The 21,190-nt window shown below is 31.8% G+C and overlaps 1 protein-coding gene across 1 annotated transcript in view; it reads left to right on the top strand.

Annotated features, from left to right (window-relative positions):
- The window catches only part of LOC145324979 (calcium-binding protein SPEC 2A-like), a 32,974-nt gene extending 26,347 nt beyond the window's left edge, over window positions 1-6,627 (top strand). Inside the window, exon 7 of the mRNA XM_080167752.1 lies at window positions 5,274-6,627. Coding sequence (XP_080023878.1) covers window positions 5,274-5,366 — 93 coding nt within the window. The 3' untranslated portion in view covers window positions 5,367-6,627. The remainder of the gene's footprint in view (window positions 1-5,273) is intronic.
- The last annotated feature ends 14,563 nt before the right edge of the window (window positions 6,628-21,190 follow it).

Raw genomic sequence — 21,190 nt, 5'->3', positions numbered from 1 at the left:
GAATGATACGACTGACAAAACTAAGTTAGACTCTACATATTCTACTATTAGTAAGGATAGTGTTTTTCATGGAGATTATGCCTCTGATAATAGTTTAATAGACAACAGTTTGGGTGTAGAGGATGTTAACATGGAATCTGCTAGAGAGTTAGAGTCTCGGATGAGTATTTTAGAGGACACTTTCCCAAAACTTCAAAGTAAAATTGTAAACTTGGAACAACGAAGGGGAAGTGTTAAACGAGGTAGGGATGTTGAGGAGGATGAATTAGATAGATCGTTAGATAATGCAAAACTGCAAAAAATGTCTGAGACTATTCCTGTTAAAGGTCGTCCTAAAGGTTCTACAAATGAAGTACAATTACAAAAATTGGAAGAGGATAGACAAAACAGAGATAAAGACAGATTAGAACGTTATTCAGTAGCAGATGTAGTAACTAGGAACCTCGCAAAATTGATTAAAAAATAATATTTGTAATAATTTGTATAATATTTGCAGGAGAAGAGATTACCATGAAAACCGTCGGGAGCGTGATGACAAGAGAGGAAGCGGCGGTGGTGACAGACATGACCGGAATAGACGAGATGGAGATCGTGGTATGCGAAAGAGGTCGCCTGACGCTTGTAGTTCAAAGAGTGGACGTGCTGGACCAATACCTGTGAAGAAATCCAAGGATGATAGAGGAGTCAGGTACTTGGATATTTTGTTATTTGTTGTTGTGATGCAGACTTATTGTTTGATTATTGTTGGTGGTATGTATACGTCACAGGATCCACGGTTAGCAGCTTATGATTGTTCTCAAATAAGTGATGTTGAACTTAGATCAGCTGCCTGTTTGCATGATAGGATGGAACCGGTCAGATCTGTGGAATTACTGGGGTTAGCAGAAACCGATTTTATACTGTCGGAGGCCATTAGTTGTGAGGTTAGACTAAAATTGGAGCGCTGGTTTTGCGGCACTGCGAGTCATGTGCACGTATTAGACGTGCCACATGAAAAACAGGTAGAGTTGAGTATGGATGAATGTAGAAGGATTTTTCATTCTGGCAAGTATCAGCATGATGGTATTAGTTTTAAAGTAAACATAGACTTGCCAACTGTTCACAGTTTCACGGTTAATGGAACATTGTCACCTTTCTGGGATGTTGGTGGTGAAAATATTCAATGCAAGACACTGGGAATATACGCGCACAATATGTGGTTCAATTTAGGTTTTGCTATTGGGACTTTGCATATTTTAGTAAAAAATACACCAGTTTTGATCAAGGGAAATGTTGTTATGGATTATGATAAAAAGACGATTGTGGCGAATTTTGAAGAAAATCATTTGTGGGCAACATCAACTTCACCATATTTTCCGTATGTAGTACGAAAACCGGCCAGTAATTTTAAGGTAGTTTTTCAAGATACATTTAATTTAACTACGTGGAATGAACAACTTTTTGTTTCTAACTCGGAAAGGAATATTTTAGTTAAAGTTATGGGAACAGAGAAACTTACTTTGCAGCATCTGGATTTCAACATTTTTGTAACAGAATTGGAGGGTATCAAGTTTTTAGAGGAACCGAAGGCGGCTGTTAGAAGTTATTTTGGGGATTTGTTAAAACAGGAAGCTAGATTTGATTTGAATGCTATGTTTTTGGCTAGTAGAGAAAGGAATGAGAGGATGATGGAACTTTTTAGTATTTCTAGATGTGCTCAAACAGAAGTTAGATCAAATGTACAGTTGCATCATGGGTTCAGAATTATATACCTGGGAGAAATTGCTAAGTATGAAAAGTGTACAGCGGTTGAAATTCCAGTAAAGTTAGGTGTGGATTATGGATGTGCAGTAGGACATTTGCTGGTGCAATATAAAGGTGAGACAGTTGGAATACAAGAATATAGTAGAATGATTGTTGCAGTAGAGGACATAAAATTGTTAAATTGCTCGCAAAGTCCGGTATTTTTGAAGTTGACAGACAATTTGTTCCTTGGGAATCAGGGGCAGGGACTCGAAATTCTGCACATTGCCAATGAAAAATCTGAGCATGTGGGACAAAAGATTTTTCTGAACGATGAAAAGGTGTTTATTGCTGATTTTAATAAGACTATTAAATATCAGGGATTAGAGGATTTTGAGGATTTTAATGGACAAGCTTCTAAGTTGGATTTTGTTGATCATAAGTTGTCATTTTTCGAACAGGTTACAGGTTCTTGGTTTGGTTTAGAACATTTGTTCAAAGATATACTACCATTGTTTGCTAAGTTTGTTTTGATTGTGTTAATGTTGTTGTTAGGTATAATTCCCATGTTGGTAGTTTTGTATTGTTGTTGTTCATGGTGTTGTAAAAAAAGATTTACTGAGGAAGAATTTAATGCTAGATTTTAAATTCTGATGCTGAAATTTAATTATATTGTATTTTGCAGGTTGGTTACGGCGGCAACAATGAATCAAAAGTTATTGAGCAACGAAGAAGATGGCCGCCACAAACAATCTGTCAATGAAGGAAATCAAGTCAAACCTGGTCTACCGGTGTCTGCGTTGGTCAGCAACTCTGCATCTCGGCTGGTGTTGGTAATGAAGCGCGTCGAGCTGCCGACGTTGAGTGTGGGCAGGTCGACGAGGAATATATTTTTGAGCAGTGAGGACATGCCACTTGCAGATTTAGCTCGTCTTATTGATAATGAACCAAGGTTTAAGTTGAATTTAATAAACATGCTTTCGGTGCAGTTAGAGATGGGGAGATGCATCAACTCCATAGACTGGCCTGTGGACAGGATCCCTATCTTTACCAGCCAGAACTCAAGACACCTCAACCTGATGGCGGCTGGTGAGCATTCTAAAGCTATAAACAGAAAGTTGTCATGGAATGAGACAACTAGTTTGAATAAATTGAGTGCAACCATATTTCTCTCTAAGCTTGTTTGCGAAATTTTACCAAGTTTGGTGTTGCTTGCTAAGATTGAATACCTGGATGGAGATGAGAGAAAGAGCTGTCAAACGTTGGGCGAATTGTTACCCATAATCAAACATATGGGGGAACTTGATGATTGGCATCAACTTTCAAAAATTGACGTCATACCTGCAGATGGTCGAATGAGCCTTCAGACGGTGTTGAGAACGGTGGGTAATAGCGTTGATGCGCGGTTGAAGACGCAGGTTGTGTCAGCTATCCGGCTCCTGGCACATTGGAAAGACGTCGTGAATAAAGTATCCTTTATTCTGAAGCAGATGCCATCCACAACTTTGTTCGAGTTACAAAAAGATTGGCTTGAAGGAAAGTCTGAACAGGATTTGAGTGCTACAGTGTTTATTGACTCTATTCAGGTGAATGAATACATGAACTTATCGGTTTACATTCCACGCATTGTAAACGTGAATTCGGTGAGTTTAATCACCAGTGGAGAGATGCCAGCTGAGATACGTTATGTTAGATTGGATGGTCAAAGAGAAATAATTGATAACCTGGTGAGTGCCACATACGCAGGTAGTCTGGTGAATGATAAAGTAGACGCAAGAGTTTTGACCTGGGAAATGCAGATGCGCTGCAAGCGTCTCCGTCCGACTCTAGCCAAGCAGATATTGTTATGTGATCCAGATACTACTTTAGAGAATGTAGTAAAGGAACTTAGATTGGAGTTGGATGGAAAAGTTTATACAAGTTTGTTGACAACCAATATTGAGTGGAAGTTTAATCCTGAACACAAAGTAAATGAGTGGTTTGAGGGTGATTTCAAATTGGTTACTCGGTTTGGGGATCCTGTTTGTGTTCAGCTGGATCAGCCCTTAAATCCGAACATTCCTGTTTGTCTGGACCTTGAATTGTCAGGCCAGCAATGGCGTGTTGATGAACAAGCGAGGGAGGAAATGAGGATGGAGCACACGCCTGGAATATTGATGATGCTTGATAAATTTGGGGAGGAGGTTAGTCGTAAGCATCAAAAGATTTTGGATAATCAGGAGGAGATTGATAACGTTGCAACCTCGATTTCGGTTGCGGTTACTAGTGGATTTGAAAGATGTTTCCATATGCTTGGAGATACTGAGGCAAGGATGTCTCAAGACGGTTTGTGTGATGAGACCGCAAAACTTGGAGTGAATGATGATGAAGCTATCATGCCTATGGATATTGAAGAATCTGGCAAGAAGAGCAGAGCGTCTGGAAAAAGAAAGTAATAATTATAGTTTATGTGTATTAATTCATATTTTATTTTATTTTATGTATTTAATGTTTGTTGAGGCAGTAGTAGTCTCAAAAAGGTTTAAAATTAATGTTTCATATTAATGCTCTATAATGCCATGTTTAAATCTGATGGTTATATGTTAACCAGTGTTATTTTTATATCATGCATTTATGATAACTATGTAATTAATGCGTTATGTGTTAATCAATGCATTTTAAATGATTATATGTTAATCAATGTTTTTTTAAAAAAAAATATTAAAAAGAGAAAAAAAAAAACACATAAAGAAAAAAGGAATATAAAAAAAACACAAAAGAGTTCTAAGGAACCAAAATAAAAAAAAAATTGTGTATATGAAGTGTTTAAAGATCTGGAAATAAAATATATATAAAAAAAAAAAAAAATATGGCAGGTGTCATACCAGATCAATTATTATCTATTTAATAAGCGTTCAATGCTACTCATAATATATATATGATAATTAACATGTAAAAACATATTGTTATATTCAATCTGAAATATTACAATTTGAAATCCAGGTTCATGTTAAAGCCAGGGAGAAATGTGATGTATAGTCCCTTTCTTCCTGACTTGAGAGCAATGCATGTATTTTGTATATTAGCTTTTAGTTCTTGTGTCAACCGTTTCGGAGCAAGACATTGCTCTGCAACACGACACGAACATAAAAGTGAATAGTTGCCATAATATTTAATATTATTATTGTATGATTAACTTGTCTTGAATTAATACACTTTATTAGAATATTTAGCTGTTTGTTCTTGCTATTACTACACGTCACTGCTATCACAAGTTACCAAACCAAATAATGCAATATAATTCAAAGCCAATTCAAAATTAAAAAAAAAATATTCCTCATCATTTGTATGGCCCTAGTGAACTTCAAAAGAATGGTCTCAAAATGTTTTAACTTTGTGTTACAATTTTTTTAGTGACCTTTTTATGCTATGTTATAGTGACTTAGTTCTCTGCAAGGTTTCGTGATTTGTTTTATTTTATTTTAAAGGATTTGCATTTTTATACGAAAGGATAGCATTCTTTTAAGGCATCAGTTATCATGAGAACTAATCTCGTTTTTGTTTTTGTTTAGATCAATGCAGTGTTTACCCGAAATGACAAGGATGGAGATGGAAAGCTATCTAAGGAAGAATTTACCCAGATGATGTGCAAAGAAAAAAGATAAATTACAAAGCCAAGGCATGTCTTATAAATGTACAAGCTAAAAAATTGTATAATTATCGCTTTACATAATTTGAATTCAGTAAATATAGTTTCAGTATTGATTGAAAACAGTTATATCACATACTAAAAAATCATGTATCGTATTTTAATATAGACACTTTTCTACGAATAATCTACCCTTCGGGATTGAAAAAAATTAAATAAAGTTTTAATATTTTCTTATCCGTGGAAAGCTGTCTATAATACAATTCGATAAATAACAACGATGTTGTAAAAGAAAAAAAATATGTTTCTATTACTTTGTTTAATAAAAAAAGTAAAAAGCTATCTTAAAACTCTTAGAGATTTTTTTTCCTAAAAAAGGGTAATAATTCTTTTAACTTTCTTGCTGTTATATGTTTAGAAAAGCACCTAAAAATCTTTAAAATCTCTACATATTAAAAATAAATTGTAAATATCGTCGTTCATCGCTCATCATTGTTTAGCATAGCAAGGACAAATTTAAAAAAAGGAAATGGACGTGTTTTTTCTTGTTATTTAAAATAACATTATGCATTCTTAAAGGACACAAAATAAGATATTTCATTTGACTATTTACCATGACAATCATAATTGTTCCTTCAAAAAAGATATATTTTTCGAAATCAAATCTTTTAAAACAAAAACAGAGGCATCTACTGACAAAAAACTTTAAAATTATTATATTACTATCTTTAATTACTCATGTTCATAACATTAACTATAAACTGTAGCTTTTATTTGAATTCATGTAACAAAGCGGAAACAGTTGTAGCAAGAGTTTTTAGTTTGTAAAAAAAGTTTCATTAAATAACTTTCATAAAAAAAATATTAAAACAATATATTTGGCTATCCCACATTTTTTAAAAATCTAGCCTAGAAGTTGGGGTTTCTTAAGTCTTACGCTAGATTTTATAGGAAAAAAAGAACCCTTTATAAAAAAGTTATTTTAAAATCACAGTTAATGTTAGATATGTTATGATTATTATATGTTTGTTCAATGTAAATTGTGAAACACTAAATGCCAAAAATCTTATTCTAATGCAATTGTTTCTTTTTTATTTTCTGTATTTTTAACATTTTCTTATTTGCCAAAAATAAGACTGTCTTTTTAAAAAGAATATTATTTGCCAAAAATATCTAAAAAATTCCAAAAATAATAAAATAAACTAATTAATTAAAATTTCTTTTAGTACACCTATAAATTGATTCAATGTAAATGAATAAAAAATTCTTTATCTCAACTTGATTTTGTTAGTACAGGTAAAAATGAAGATGTACATGTTAGTGATCTAAAGGATAAAACAATGGCCTATAAATTGATGTACATCCCCAATGATGATTTACAATTTACCCCTTCAATAGATTAAAATTAGTGATTGACACAATGGGACACTTAATAAACCAACTAGTTTTGAGCAACGAATAAGAAACCTTATTATAAGACTTTGGGGACTAATGTAATAAACAGCCCAGTGTTAACTTCCTACCTTCCTGTATAAATGTAGTGACTTGGCTATTAAATTAAGGAGTAAGGTATATCAAACAAGCGATATAAATACAAATAATATTTCGGGGCATATATATTGTCCCGTAAACTCAAAAAAACATTACGAATATTTTATTCTCGAATTATTCTGTTGTTGGTTATAAAGCTATATCTATAATACAAAGTAGAATGATGTCTGTCCGTCCATCCCTTAAGATCTCGGTAAACGCTGAACCGATTGGATTCTACTCTTCAGGGAATATACCTACTGGTCCTGTAGTGATTTTAGGCTATTTTCTTGGGGGGTGGGACACATCTAACCCCCTCAAAAAAATCCCCCCCCCCCCCAATATTATCTATAGGTTTAGAACTAAAGCATAGTAGTTATGTTGCAATGAAGTTAATTTCAAGGTTATTGGCAGTTTAGAATAATGGTTCCATACACTAAAATATTCTTCATTACAAATGAAATAAAACTAATTTTGCACAAAACATCTTATTTATTTAATTAATCTTATTCAGTCTGACAAAAAAACTCATGGTTAAACATTTTTATTACCTGTATATAAAATCTACAACAAAGATATTAGAATAGTTATTTCTCGTATCGTATTATAAACGGCTTTCCGCGGATATAGAATGTACAATTATAAGATTAAAACCAGTTTTTTTAGCCGGTGCCTCCGGCACCTCGGGGCTAAAAAAACTAGTTTTAATCTTATGATTGTACATTTCTATATTCGTAGAAAACTGGATATAATACGATGCTAGATATAGTTTTTTCGTATGGATAAGAACCGGTTCCTATCCACCGGATTCGAATGAATACGAGAAAAAAAACCTTCTCATATATATTAAATGCATTAACAATAAAATTTAATATTAAAATTAAATTTCATCTACATTGCTCAAAGACAATGTAGATATGTAAATTTCAATTTTTAGACAAAAATTGAATCAGTGAATAAATGTCGTCGTGAAGTTGGGAAGCTTTTTTCTCGGCTACAAATATATAACTACATATTCAAAATTTAGTTATAAACTATTTTTAACAAGCAATTGAACAATTTAGGCATGTTAAAATTATAAAGAATCCAAGCACTTAAATGAATGATCATATTTTTCATTCCTTCAATTACATTTGAATAGAAAGATCTTAAAACGGCTGTACCGTTATATCTGTAACTTTATATCTAAAAAATGAAGAATTATGGTCTTTTTTGTCTAAAGGTAAGGATTTCGATATTTGCTTGTCCAAGTGAATTGTACGTTTTAGGAAAACTTTATAATGTCTTTGGGTAGTCTTGAGGATATTTTCCTCTCCCCCTCTCACTCTCCTAGAGACTAGAGGCGAACTATTATACTAACATATAGCAGAAAATTAAAAGAAAAACTTGCCAAATGAAATCAAAAGTAAAATCTAATGTTTATGTGCACATAGGCCAAGAATTATATGCATGCTTAGAGCATTTAGCACAGAAGGGAGTCTTTCATTCCATGGGATAAATAGAACAGAATGGGGTTGCTATAGCTAAATTAAATTTATTAAATTGTCATTTTCATGGAATGGTGGAATGGGTTGGTGGTGCTTTTGGAATCGACCATCTTCTTCCAATTTAGTTTTAAAGAGAAAAAGTTTTAAAATCCCTGGTCATATAAGAAACTTCACTAATAAGGAGAACCATATCAGTTCAGCAGTTGGCAAGATTCTTTGTCACATACATTAAAGTAAAATAATAGAGGGGGACCCTGTGCCGACTTACAATTGGGCCTGCTTTTGAATATCATCCAATAGTGTCAAAAATATTAACACAGCTAAAACGCTACAAGAGAGGAGAAAGTATGTAATTTGCAAGCAGACGATTATGGTCCTCAACAGTGGATCCAGGTAGTTATCTGGATTATATATCTAAACTTAACTATAAATAAGGATTATTAAAAACATGTTTTATAGGTTTTTGGTCAAGGATTAGCCATCCCAGTGAAACTTTAAAAAAAGGTAGCATGGTACGTTTTTCGATATCTCAAATGGTAGCTTATGAATTACCACCTAATTTTTTGGCGATACACGTTGGAAAATCGGCCTTTCAAGCAAAAGGTAGCATGCGATTTCGCCATCAATATCGTAGCAGAGTAGCATAAATTAAAAGAGAAAGAGAGAGAGAGAGAGAGAGATATCTTGCAGGACATTATGCTATAGGTTACAACAAGTAAAATAAAAGTACAGAAAAAGAGGACAGTTTCAAAGTATAAAGACAGGTGTTGTTACAATTGCACACGAACACTATGGTTTTGTTTCATTTTTTCCCTGCAAAATATTCTGCTTTCTATACCCACACCCTATTGCCTTTTCATGCAAAACATTATTTATAGGATATTAAACTGTTCAATGGGAAAAATGAGAAAACAAAGTGTATTCAGGGGTGAAATCTTTGGATACAATTTTTATGGGATTAATTAATTCTAAAATATAAAAGAACTATGTAAAGATGAAAGTTTACAGTGGGGCAATTTAATACATTCAAAAGTTATTTTAGAATAGTATAAACATTAAATTTCAATTAACAAGATCTAGTCAAATAATGTGCAATTAATTAAGAAATAACATTTAAAACAAATAAGATAACAAGAAAACTTTAATAATAATTGAAACAATTGCAGCTGTAGCCTTAAACTTAGCAAATATGATTTTTAAAAATTTGGGAGAATAGGTTCGAATTTTAGCAAAGACAAGGACAAAATAAAGATAAATTATTTTAACTGCTGAAATGTTAGATACTTGATATTAGGTAGAGTGTCAAGTTATAATGTCTAAAAAATTTGATCAACTTATTGCCATGCTATTCACGACTTGACAAAATTCGATAAGTTCAGAACAAATCAACCCAAATGCAACAAAAGTACCGAAAGAATTTATCCAACGAATAAAATAAGAATAAAACTTTGCGTACCAATGTAATTTTCAGTCCCATTTCTCCTCCCTCCTTGAAGCAAACCATAGATAAACTGTGCAAGTACGCCCACAGGGGCCATTAAAAAGAATGGTATGTTGTGTTGTAATAATAAACACAACTATTATTTGATATCTTGTGGAGTGTGGATCTAACCGACAATTTCCAATGAAAGCTGAGTTTTTTTTCAGTATTTCTTATGCAGTCAGCTCAAAGTTGATATGGGTTGAATAAATGTATAAGAGCCCAGTGAAGCATAGAGTTGTGAGACTTTTTAAACCACCAAGAAGAAATTTCCACATACCAAAACCATTCAATGAACGTCAGCTTTAGTTAAAATGCTATCATTTTCTCAAAAAAATCCTTGTTTCCCACCTGAGAAGGGATTAAATATTCCCCTTACAGAAATACTCTACCTTCCCTTACAACCCTCAATCAGAGCCTACTCTCCTCCTCTCCAGCCTGACCTACGCGCAATTAAAGTTGGCGTGCAATTTGAAACCAAGCATCATAACACTACAACTCACACAATGGGTAAATCTTGGACATTTAAAATAAATTAGGTTGGAGATGACTAATTTATTTTGACATAACTCCTGATTTTTCAGTATGAATCTCTTGGTTACATCCATGCCAGGCGTCAGCCGTTTTTATTTATGGATGAAGGGTTTCTTAATTGAAACTTTGGCGTCTTGCTGTCGACGAGTTGCAGTTTCCTGACACCTTCCTCTTCAAATTTCAAGTCATGGTAATACTGCAGAAGAAATCAGCACCGAGAAGCAATGACATTTGTCTTTGTGGATTATGTATATAGTGTAAAAAGTGACTATAGTAAACTTCATTTGTCAGTGGATAAATATCTACAATAAATGAGGAAATTTGAATCTAGCTGCTAAAACTTTAACTTCTATCATCCAATAACTATTATATCATGATATTAACCATATTATAACCTATGTGTCATTATATTATATATGTTATAACATTATGTTGCTAATAATCTCATAACTAAATTATCATATTTATCATTTTTGAACCTATCTAACTCACTGTGAGATTGTTAAACATTGTTCTTAACTTACTGTACTAATGATTATTTGCTATCTGTGTATCATTTTGTTAGTTAATTGTTTGTATTTTTCTTATTATTTTTTTATGATTTTTTCCATAAGTTGAATAAATCATTTTAACAACAACAAATCTTACTTGCTAAGTATTATAGATTGACAACCGTGCATCTTTAATGCGATTCATAAGCGGCTAATGATTATTATGAAAAAGAACAGCTCGGCTTTCAGCCACTGGCAACTGTTATTTTAGCGGTTGCCGCTTTCGAGTGGGGTATTGTAAGGGATGTATTATTGGACTGTAAATTATACTGGTACCCAAAGTTTGATACAATTTTCGGGTATTTGATAGGTTATTTTAGGTAAGGTTAGGTGATTGCCTCGCAGGTTTAGTTAATTTTTTTCCGCAGGATTAGAGCACCCGGGAAGGGTCTATAAATAGAAGAGCAGCTACAGTGAAAATACGACGAAACGCCCCTTCAGAGGCGTTGTCAGGAAAGGGACTATATCCCAATTTTCTCTCATTTTAATCATAGGTGCATTTCAAACCAGCAATATCCAAACTTTTCCATCAGTTCCAGCAGAGATGCGAGGAGGCCAACGACAACCGCCTCCCATTGGCTCACGCAGGGCTGGCACCAGAGCTGTGGTTGATACCAACAAAAAAAAGTGATAAGTTTTCATTTTTTATACCTAAGTAAACACAGATACACAACCCGAGATATTACACATCTTATTATGTTAATAATCTATCTATCTATCTATTTAAAAAATCCCATATATAACAAATCTATAATGAGATAAAATCAACCTTATTCGACAAACACTCAAAGCCCAAAAATAATGGACTTAAAAGTGTATTAAACTGTATATAAGACATTTGCGAATATATTGATACCATTAATTTGCCTCTTAGATAGAAAAAAGTATGTTTTTTTAATATTTTTCTCTTGCTACAAATCAAATTTCAAATTTAAGTCACCAAAAATGCTAAACTAATTTTTGCTCTAGAAGAATCAATTTTTGGAGTTAGAAAGTGCTTAATACCTCATTTTAATCGCCTGGCATTGCTCTATAATATACAGGTAATGACTTGGTTTTTTATGGAACAGCTGACTAATAAATCGAGGTTTTGTGATAAACCCACTTTTGTTGTTGCTCCATAAATGATATTTTTTTCCCCAATTTTTTTGGCTGTAAAGAAGCTTTATATATTCATATAACATCCACCTAAATTTGACTTTTGATATTTTATTTATAACATCACCAGAGGGAATTGAATTTTGGAAAAAAAATATCAATTTATATTTTACACTGCTATGCATTGTTCTTGTTCTTGTTTCTAAAAAAAATTTATATTATAAAAAAGAGAATTAATTAACGCTTCTATAGGTATGTTTATAATTTTTCTAGGCTAAATATAACTATAATTAGACCATTTTAAAGTTAGACATCATAACATATTAACACAATTATTGAATCGGTCTGTATTATTAAGCTGGCAACTCTTAAAACAGCTGCATTTCATTATCCTATTATATAAAGTAGTATCTTTTTTGTCTTCAGCTTAAGATTTTGACAATTACAGTACCTATTGAGTTCTGTGTTTTATGGATGCTTCTTATAGGACCCTGGATAGTTTTGGAATTTTGAAAAAAATATCAATTTATATTTTACACTGCTATGCATTGTTCTCATTCTTGATTCTAAAAAATATTTTTATAATTAAAAAGAGAATTATTTAATGCTTCTATAGGTATGTTAATCATTTTTCTAGTCTAAATATAACTATAATTTCAGCATTTTTTAAACATCATTATATTCAAGTTATTGTAATTTTTAAATAAAATATCAATATCAAGAACTATTGGAACAATTTTTACCATGCAAAACAAGGTGTTATAAAGTGTAGGATCCCTCACAATATCTATCTGTCTGTTTATAATGCATTACACATGTAATGCTAATAGAGAGGATGCTATAAGAGTGCTCTTATAATGTGAACTTCTCATAATTGAATGGGGCTTCCTGAAACCAGAGACCATAAAGTTGGCCTAGTCACTACAAGGGGGAGTGCAGGAGTATCTAGGGGGAGGTGCTTGTAAAAGGGTAATTTTTTTAGAGATGGGGGTAATCACCCCCCTTAATATATTATGGGGGGTATAAACCCAGCCTTTTAAATTTTTTTTAATAGGAGTAAAGAAAATCCTTAAAACTTACAAATCTAGGAATCAAACTAGCACCCCAACCAATAATCGGTTCCATGCCAAATGTAGGAGTGGAAAAACATTGGAGGGACAAATGCATGAGTCCCAAACATCAGAGTGGAACAAATGCAGGAGTGGGACAAAAGTTGGAGTGGACAAATGCAGGATTTTTGGGACAAACGTCGGAGTGTACAAACACAGGAGTCCCAAACTTTTATTTCAATTTTGAATTTTTTTTATACAAACACAGCCCCCCCTACCTTCGTCCTGTTACTTTTCTTAGTTAGGTTAGGTTAGGATATAGGCTAGGGGGCTGAGCGCTGCAGCCATAGTTATTATTTTGTAGACAGGGGTATAAAAAATTTCAAAATTGTAATATTATTAAAATAGTATACACTCCTAGGATTTATTTAAGCAATGTCCACTCCAATGTTTTCCACTCCGATGTTTGTCCACCTTGATGTTTGTCCATTCTGACGTTTGTCCCATTCTTACGTTTGTCCACTCCGATGTTTGGGACTCCTGCATTTGTCCACTCCGACATTTAGGACTCTTATGTTTGAGGTAGAACCCCAATAAGTAAATCTCAATAAAACTTCATAAAATTATGCAAAATATCAAAGTATTCAATCCCTGAATTTCAACCATCTATCTTGAATAGGAGTAGAGAAAATCATGAAAACTTGAAATGTAGGAATCGATATAGCCCACCCCAGTTTTTTGGCAAATCCTAATGAAACTTGATGAAAATATGGAGTATTGATAGAGAGAGAGAATATTCAATCCATGAAAATTTCAGCCTTCTATCTTTTATAGAAGCCGAGAAAATCTCGTTTTCCCCTTTCTGTCTCAGACAGACAGACATACCAATGGACAGACATACAGATGAATGGACAGACAATGGACGGACAAATATTTTGAATTATAGAGTAGCTAGTAGTAGAGTAGCTACTAAAAAACTAAATAGGATAATTGTTGTACACAAATTGATTTCAGTATGTTTTAAATGAGCTTACATAATCAAGGACGTCCAAGCTTTTTGATTTGGGGGGGAAGGGGGGGGGGGGGGAAATTGAAATATCTAAATTTGGGCATCCCCATGTTTATTTTGTGGGGTAATCTTTATATAATAGAGGCAAGGACATCAAAGCTTTTTATATTTTTTTTTTGGGGGGGGGGGAGAGGGGAAGATTAAAAATTAAAAATTTAAAAATTATGGGGTTGCCCCAAATTAATTAATAACCCTTAACCCACTAACCCCCCACCGGGACATCCCTTTACATAAAGTAATGATTATAAAGTTGCTAAGTACCTTACTGCTACAAAAATCATCTTCCAACATTTAAGATTAATTCTAACACGCCTGAATTAACAATAAGAGCTAACCATGGCGTGGATATACACATCCTAATTGTAAAAATGTTTTGCTTTTTAAAATTGTAAATCAATTATTCAGGAATCGTTTTACTTTGTTTGTTTACCAGCAGCTGCGCTCCAAGCATCTAGGAGCTCTGTAATTAAAGGAGTAAGGAAATTAGTAAAATAGCCTTATACTTTACCGAAATCTTAAGCTACAGACAAAAAAGCTTTATATAATATGTATTAATTTGTAAAACTGCAAATGATAAAATATGACTAATTTTTTTCTCTTTAAAAATTCTCTTTAAACACCTCCCCCTTTTTATATAAAGATGCTAATTCCCCCCCAACCCCAAGAGGATATAAGCAGTAAACAACCCTGCAGGGGGCACAATTTTCTAACACTTCTTTCTTATTTAGTCTTTTAAAATGATTCAAAATGCATTGACATATATATGTATATTTTTTTTTAACTCTTATTTTATACATCTTAATTGGAACTGATGATTTATTTTTATAGAGAAACATATGTATTTCATCAATAAAAAGTTAAAAAATTAAGTGTGTTTATACATATAATAATTACTATATATAATAGGATAATGAAATGCAGCTGTTTTAAGAGTTGCCAGCTTAATAATACAGACCGATTCAATAATTGTGATAATATGTTATGATGTCTAACTTTAAAATGGTCTAATTATAGTTATATTTAGCCTAGAAAAATGATAAACATACCTATAGAAGCGTTAATTAATTCTCTTTTTTATAATATAAATTTTTTTTAGAAACAAGAACAAGAACAATGCATAGCAGTGTAAAATATAAATTGATATTTTTTTCCAAAATTCAATTCCCTCTGGTGATGTTATAAATAAAATATCAAAAGTCAAATTTAGGTGGATGTTATATGAATATATAAAGCTTCTTTACAGCCAAAAAAATTGGGAAAAAAATATCATTTATGGAGCAACAACAAAAGTGGGTTTATCACAAAACCTCGATTTATTAGTCAGCTGTTCCATAAAAAACCAAGTCATTACCTGTATATTATAAAGCAATGCCAGGCGATTAAAATGAGGTATTAAGCACTTTCTAACTCCAAAAATTGATTCTTCTAGAGCAAAAATTAGTTTAGCATTTTTGGTGACTTAAATTTGAAATTTGATTTGTAGCAAGAGAAAAATATTAAAAAAACATACTTTTTTCTATCTAAGAGGCAAATTAATGGTATCAATATATTCGCAAATGTCTTATATACAGTTTAATACACTTTTAAGTCCATTATTTTTGGGCTTTGAGTGTTTGTCGAATAAGGTTGATTTTATCTCCTATTTAACATTTCTTACATGAACATTTCAAAAATACATTCTTTGCACTTACTTAATGTTTATATATTTTTATTATTAATATATTTCTCAATTTTATTATTTAAATTTATTTTTATTGTAAAGTTAGGGCCCGCCTTTGGTTTAAATTACTTTTTTTCTCTTAAACAAATTTTCTCTTTAGCACTTTTGCTTTTTAAAATTGAATCTAATTCTTTTCTTATTGCAGGAGCAATGAAGGCGGTGGCGGTGGACGTACGTACCTGGCGTGACTTTTTCCTAGGGCTCAAACATGATCCAGGATGATAACATTTTAGGTTTGGGTAGTATACTGGCCGATAATAAATTTAAATTTAATACAGTATTTCAAAATGAAAATGGCATTGGAAATGAAGATATTAATATATTTGATTCTCCTTACGAAAATTGCTTTTTAAATTGTGCATATTATAGTGAGGATGAGTTTGCAAATTGCTTTAAAGATACTAAACTTACTTCTCTGCTTAGTTTAAATATTCAGGGTCTTGCTTCCAAGTTTAATAATTTCCAAGAATTTTTGAATGAATTAGCCTGTCACAAATTCTCGTTTGATATTATTGGTCTCCAAGAAATACATTCTATAATTAAGAAAGATTTCTTTAAATTAAATGGCTACCATGAATTGATTAACAAGAATAGAGTTCTATCAAGGGGGGGAGGGGTGGGATTTTTTCTCTCTGAAGCTATAAAATATAAAATTCTAGATGAGGTTTCTATTTTTCATGAAATGATTTTTGAATCTATATTTATTGAAACAGAATTACCAGATCAAACTAGGATTATTATTGGTAACGTTTATAGGTCTCCCTCTCCAATAGAAAATATGACTCAAAGTGTGCAACTTGATTCTTTTATTGACATAATGTCAAATGTTGTGTCTAAACTTTCAGATTATAATAGCAAAGTATATATATTAGGAGATTTTAATATTGATATTCTACAATATAAAAATCATAGAAAAACTCAAGAATTTTTTGATAACATGTTTGCCTCTGGTTTTTTACAAATTATAAATCACCCTACAAGAATTTCCAGCCATGCTAATAGTAGTAGCGCAACGTTAATAGATCATATCTGGACAAACAGTTTAAATGACTTTTATTCATCAGGGATAATAACTACACATATTTTTGATCACTATTCACCTTTTCATTTTTTAAATAATTCTAAAGTTGTAAATAGGCCCAAATTTATAAAAACCAGAAATTTTTCTAATGAAAATATAAATTCATTTAAGACTCTTTTAGAACAGGCTAACTTTCAAAGTACGTTTAACGAGCAACAAAACCCACAAATAGCTTATGACAAATTTCATGAGATTTTTTTCACCCTTTTTGATGCCCATTTTGAAGAAAAAACTGTTCGCTTTAATATAAACATACATATAATAGAACCTTGGATGTCAAAGGGTCTTTTAAAATCCAGGCGAACAAAAATAGAACTCTATTCAATTTATTCTAAACACCGTTCAGTTGAAAATAAACAAATTTTTGATAAATATAAGAATCTTTATAATAAACTACTTAGAGCAATGAAGAAACTTCACTATAGTAAACTACTTATTTCACATCAAGGCAATCTTAAAAAATCTTGGGAAATTATCAAAGAGGCATGTAATAAGAGTGGGAGGGCTAAAAATTCTTCACCTAAATCTTTGAATATAAATGGTAATATTATAAACCAAACTGAACTAATTGTTGAAAATTTTAATAGACACTTCACAAGTGTAACTACTAATATTCAGCAGTCAATTCCACCAACCGATCGCCCCCCTGACAGTTATTTAGATGAGGTCCAAGCAAATTTTATTTTCAATTTAACTTCCCCTGAACAAATCATGCAAATTTTTAGCCATCTTGAAAGCAAATCTAGCACAGATTTTACTGGTCTATCCACTAAATTTGTAAAAATCATTTTGCCGCTAATTGCTAAGCCACTAGCACATATTTTTAATTTATCTCTTAGGCATGGTTTGGTCCCCTCTCAATTTAAGATTGCTAAAGTTTCTGCAGTTTTTAAAAAGGGTGGAAATCCTGAAAACCTTAATGATTACAGGTCAATTAATCTATTGTTGGTTTTTAGCAAAATCTTGGAAAAATTAGTTTCAATTCAATTGAAAGACTATTTAAGTGAGCATGACATTATTCACCCTAATCAGTTTGGTTTTCAAGAAGGCAATTCTACCATTCATCCTATGATTCACATGCTTAACAAAATTTCAACTGCAATGAATAATAATGAATATACAATTGGTATTTTTTGCGACCTAACCAAAGCCTTTGATATGGTTCCTGTAGACTTAATGTGTAAAAAATTGGAAAAGATAGGAATTAGGGGGTCCACTCTAAATTGGTTTAGAAACTATTTGACAGATAGACAACAATTTGTTTGTATTGATTCAATAAGTTCAACACTAAGTGAAATTACTCTAGGTTTACCACAAGGATCGATACTTGGCCCAATTCTGTTCATAATTTTCATAAATGATTTACCAAAATCCACTTTATTATATTCTTTACTTTTTTGTGATGACACTACCCTTCTTGCCTCTGGGCCGAATTTAGCAGATTTGGTCACATTTGTAAATTCAGAGTTGCAAAAAGTCTCTACTTGGTTTCGCACTAACAAAATGTCTCTACATCCTTTAAAAACTAAGTTTACTATTTTTCATCCCTCCCCTCATCTAATTCCATGGAATGAAATAAATATCTACATTAATGAAAATAATATTGACTGCCCTTCCCCTAATGATCAACTCATTAGAAAATTAGAATTTGTCAACCATGAATCAGAAATACCTGCTATAAAATTTCTAGGGGTTTATTTTGATCCAGCCCTCAATTTTAGGTACCATATTAAACAATTAAATGCAAAACTTTCAAAATCATTGTTTGTTTTACGCAGATGTCAAAAAATATTATATCCTGAAGCAATGCGATCCTTATATTATTCAACTTTTCATTGTCACTTAATCTATGGAATTATAGCATATTCTTCAACATATGATAGCCTTGTTAATGACATTTTTAAGCAACAAAAGAAAGCTATTCGATGTATTTCTAATGCCAAATATAATTCTCACACAGGAATTTTATTTAAAAAGTTGGGTATTTTGCCATTTCCAGCACTTGTGGATTATTTTAAATTAAATTTTATGTATCTCTATATAAAGGATTTGCAGCCTAAATCATTTAGAATAAGCAATTATTGGACTTTGAATCAAGATAGAAATATTCCTTATGCTTTGAGAACTCATGCTGACTTTGCTATACCATTTTCCAGACTTGCACTAATTTCTAGATTGCCTTTTATTTCTTTACCAAAAACATGGAATAAATATGAAGAAATTTTAAAAGATCTAAAAAATAGGCCAAATTATAATTTATTTAAAAAACACTTGAAAAAAACATTGATTGAAAATATTAAAACAAACTGCAACAGACTTCTTTGTCATATTTGCCATTTAAATGCAATTTAAACTTATTGGTTAGAATATTACCTTAACTTATTTCCTGTCATTTTATTATTCTGTGATCAAAATTGTCTTAATTAGAAAGCAAAATTAGCTAGGTCTTAAACGTACTACATCGGCGTCAACTTCTTTTTTATGCTTTGTTGTAATCTTTAAAACTTTTTAACATTTAACCTTAAACCTTATTCTTTTGCTCCGGAGTTTTATAAAAAAAGCACTAAATTTTTATTTTTTCCATTTACTTAAGTACATCTGTATATTTTATATTAAGTTTTTTTTGTATAGGGCTTGATCCTTTCACCGCATGTTCCTAGGGTTACTAATTAAAAATCGTTGACTATATAACTTTAGCTTGTACTCTATGTTTGCGTTAGATCCTGCCTCTAGCAACATATTCTTATGTTTATTATTTATTATCAATGAAGCATAGAGGACGATTTCATTAAGTGGGATGACAACAATTTCTATGCACACTCTATTCTTTTATCTCAATTTACTTGTAAACTCCTTCTTAATGCTGGCTTGAATAACAATATAATATATGATTTTATTAATTTCATATCAAACTAAGCCTAACATACACATTGTTTCTTTTATTCGTTCTATGTGGATCGATTTATGTCTTAATTTTATCTTTTTATTATTATTATGTTTTAACTATGTTTGTATATTATTTCGTATTGGAATAAATATTTAAATGTAATCAATGATTTATATAAACTTATGCTATGTGTAAATATTCTTAATCTGTCATTATCACTGTATTTTAATATGTTGACTGAAATAAATATTTGATGTTGATGATGTTGAATAATTTTTTTAAAGAAAGGATGCTTTAGAGCAATTTTCCGCTCTTTAAATGATTCGTAGGTATAATGTAGCTGTACATGCGGTTGCCGAGAATGACTTGCTGCAAATTCAAATGAATTAGTCAGCCTAGATTATTTATGAATAAAATCACAAAACCTTTGTTTTTAAAAGAGAAGCTTTTCTATAATTAGGGTCGGTCCGTACGTCCGTCCGTCCGTCCGTCCGAGATAGATAGCTTTTATTCGTTAATTTAGGCATGTTAGAATTGTCCTATCGATTTCAAACTTTGCATGATGATTCCTGTAGTAGTTAGGTACGATTTAGAAAGCGTAGCAACTCTATAATTATTACCAGAATGTCCGTAAGTTCATTTTAAACATGTTGATTTTTTTACTTTTTAAAAAACAAATTTTTATGTGATCTAATTATCCGTCTGATCTGATTTTTGGTATATTGATTCCTGGGACAACAAAGAACAATAGTATAAGCGAAGCAACTCTATAATTAAGTCCTAAAAATGTAAGTATGTCCAAAACATTATCCTGTATCAAGCAGTTTTTCAACAAATTTACTTACAATTTTGATTCGACTCTTTCGATACTTTTATATTCTGATTATTCAGTTCACACACTAGACAAGTGTTAATGTCCGTTTGTCCTACCGTTTCAGTGCTTCGCTTTTATGGATGTTGTCATCCTTGTTTTTTTTATCATTTTATCAAATATTCCATTGAATTATGATATTTTTAGCGGATTCGCCCCTACAAGTCTCTAGGAGCGCTTAAGGATGGAAGGGGGAAAATGCGACCGCCCACCCCATTTTCAATTTGGGTTTTAAAAAGAAATTTTAAAAGATAATTATTTGGAGGTTGAAGACTCCCTAACAAAAAATATCTGTTTAGCGGTTTGCGAGATCCTTCGCTACAGACAAAAACATCTTACTACTTTATATGGTAGAATATTTCAAATATTTATTTGATATAACTGCTTTTTTCGTTAGATTTATTTGATTGACTTGTATTGCAGAATTTCTTACTATTTTTTTCTCTAAACATTTTTAAAAGCGAAGCTTTTCTATAATTAGGA

This window comes from Acartia tonsa, chromosome 7 (genome assembly GCF_053477335.1).
Source record: "Acartia tonsa isolate MP-2025a chromosome 7, ASM5347733v1, whole genome shotgun sequence".
NCBI classification, from domain to species: domain Eukaryota; kingdom Metazoa; phylum Arthropoda; class Copepoda; order Calanoida; family Acartiidae; genus Acartia; species Acartia tonsa.
This window is presented reverse-complemented; position numbering and strand designations above follow the sequence as displayed.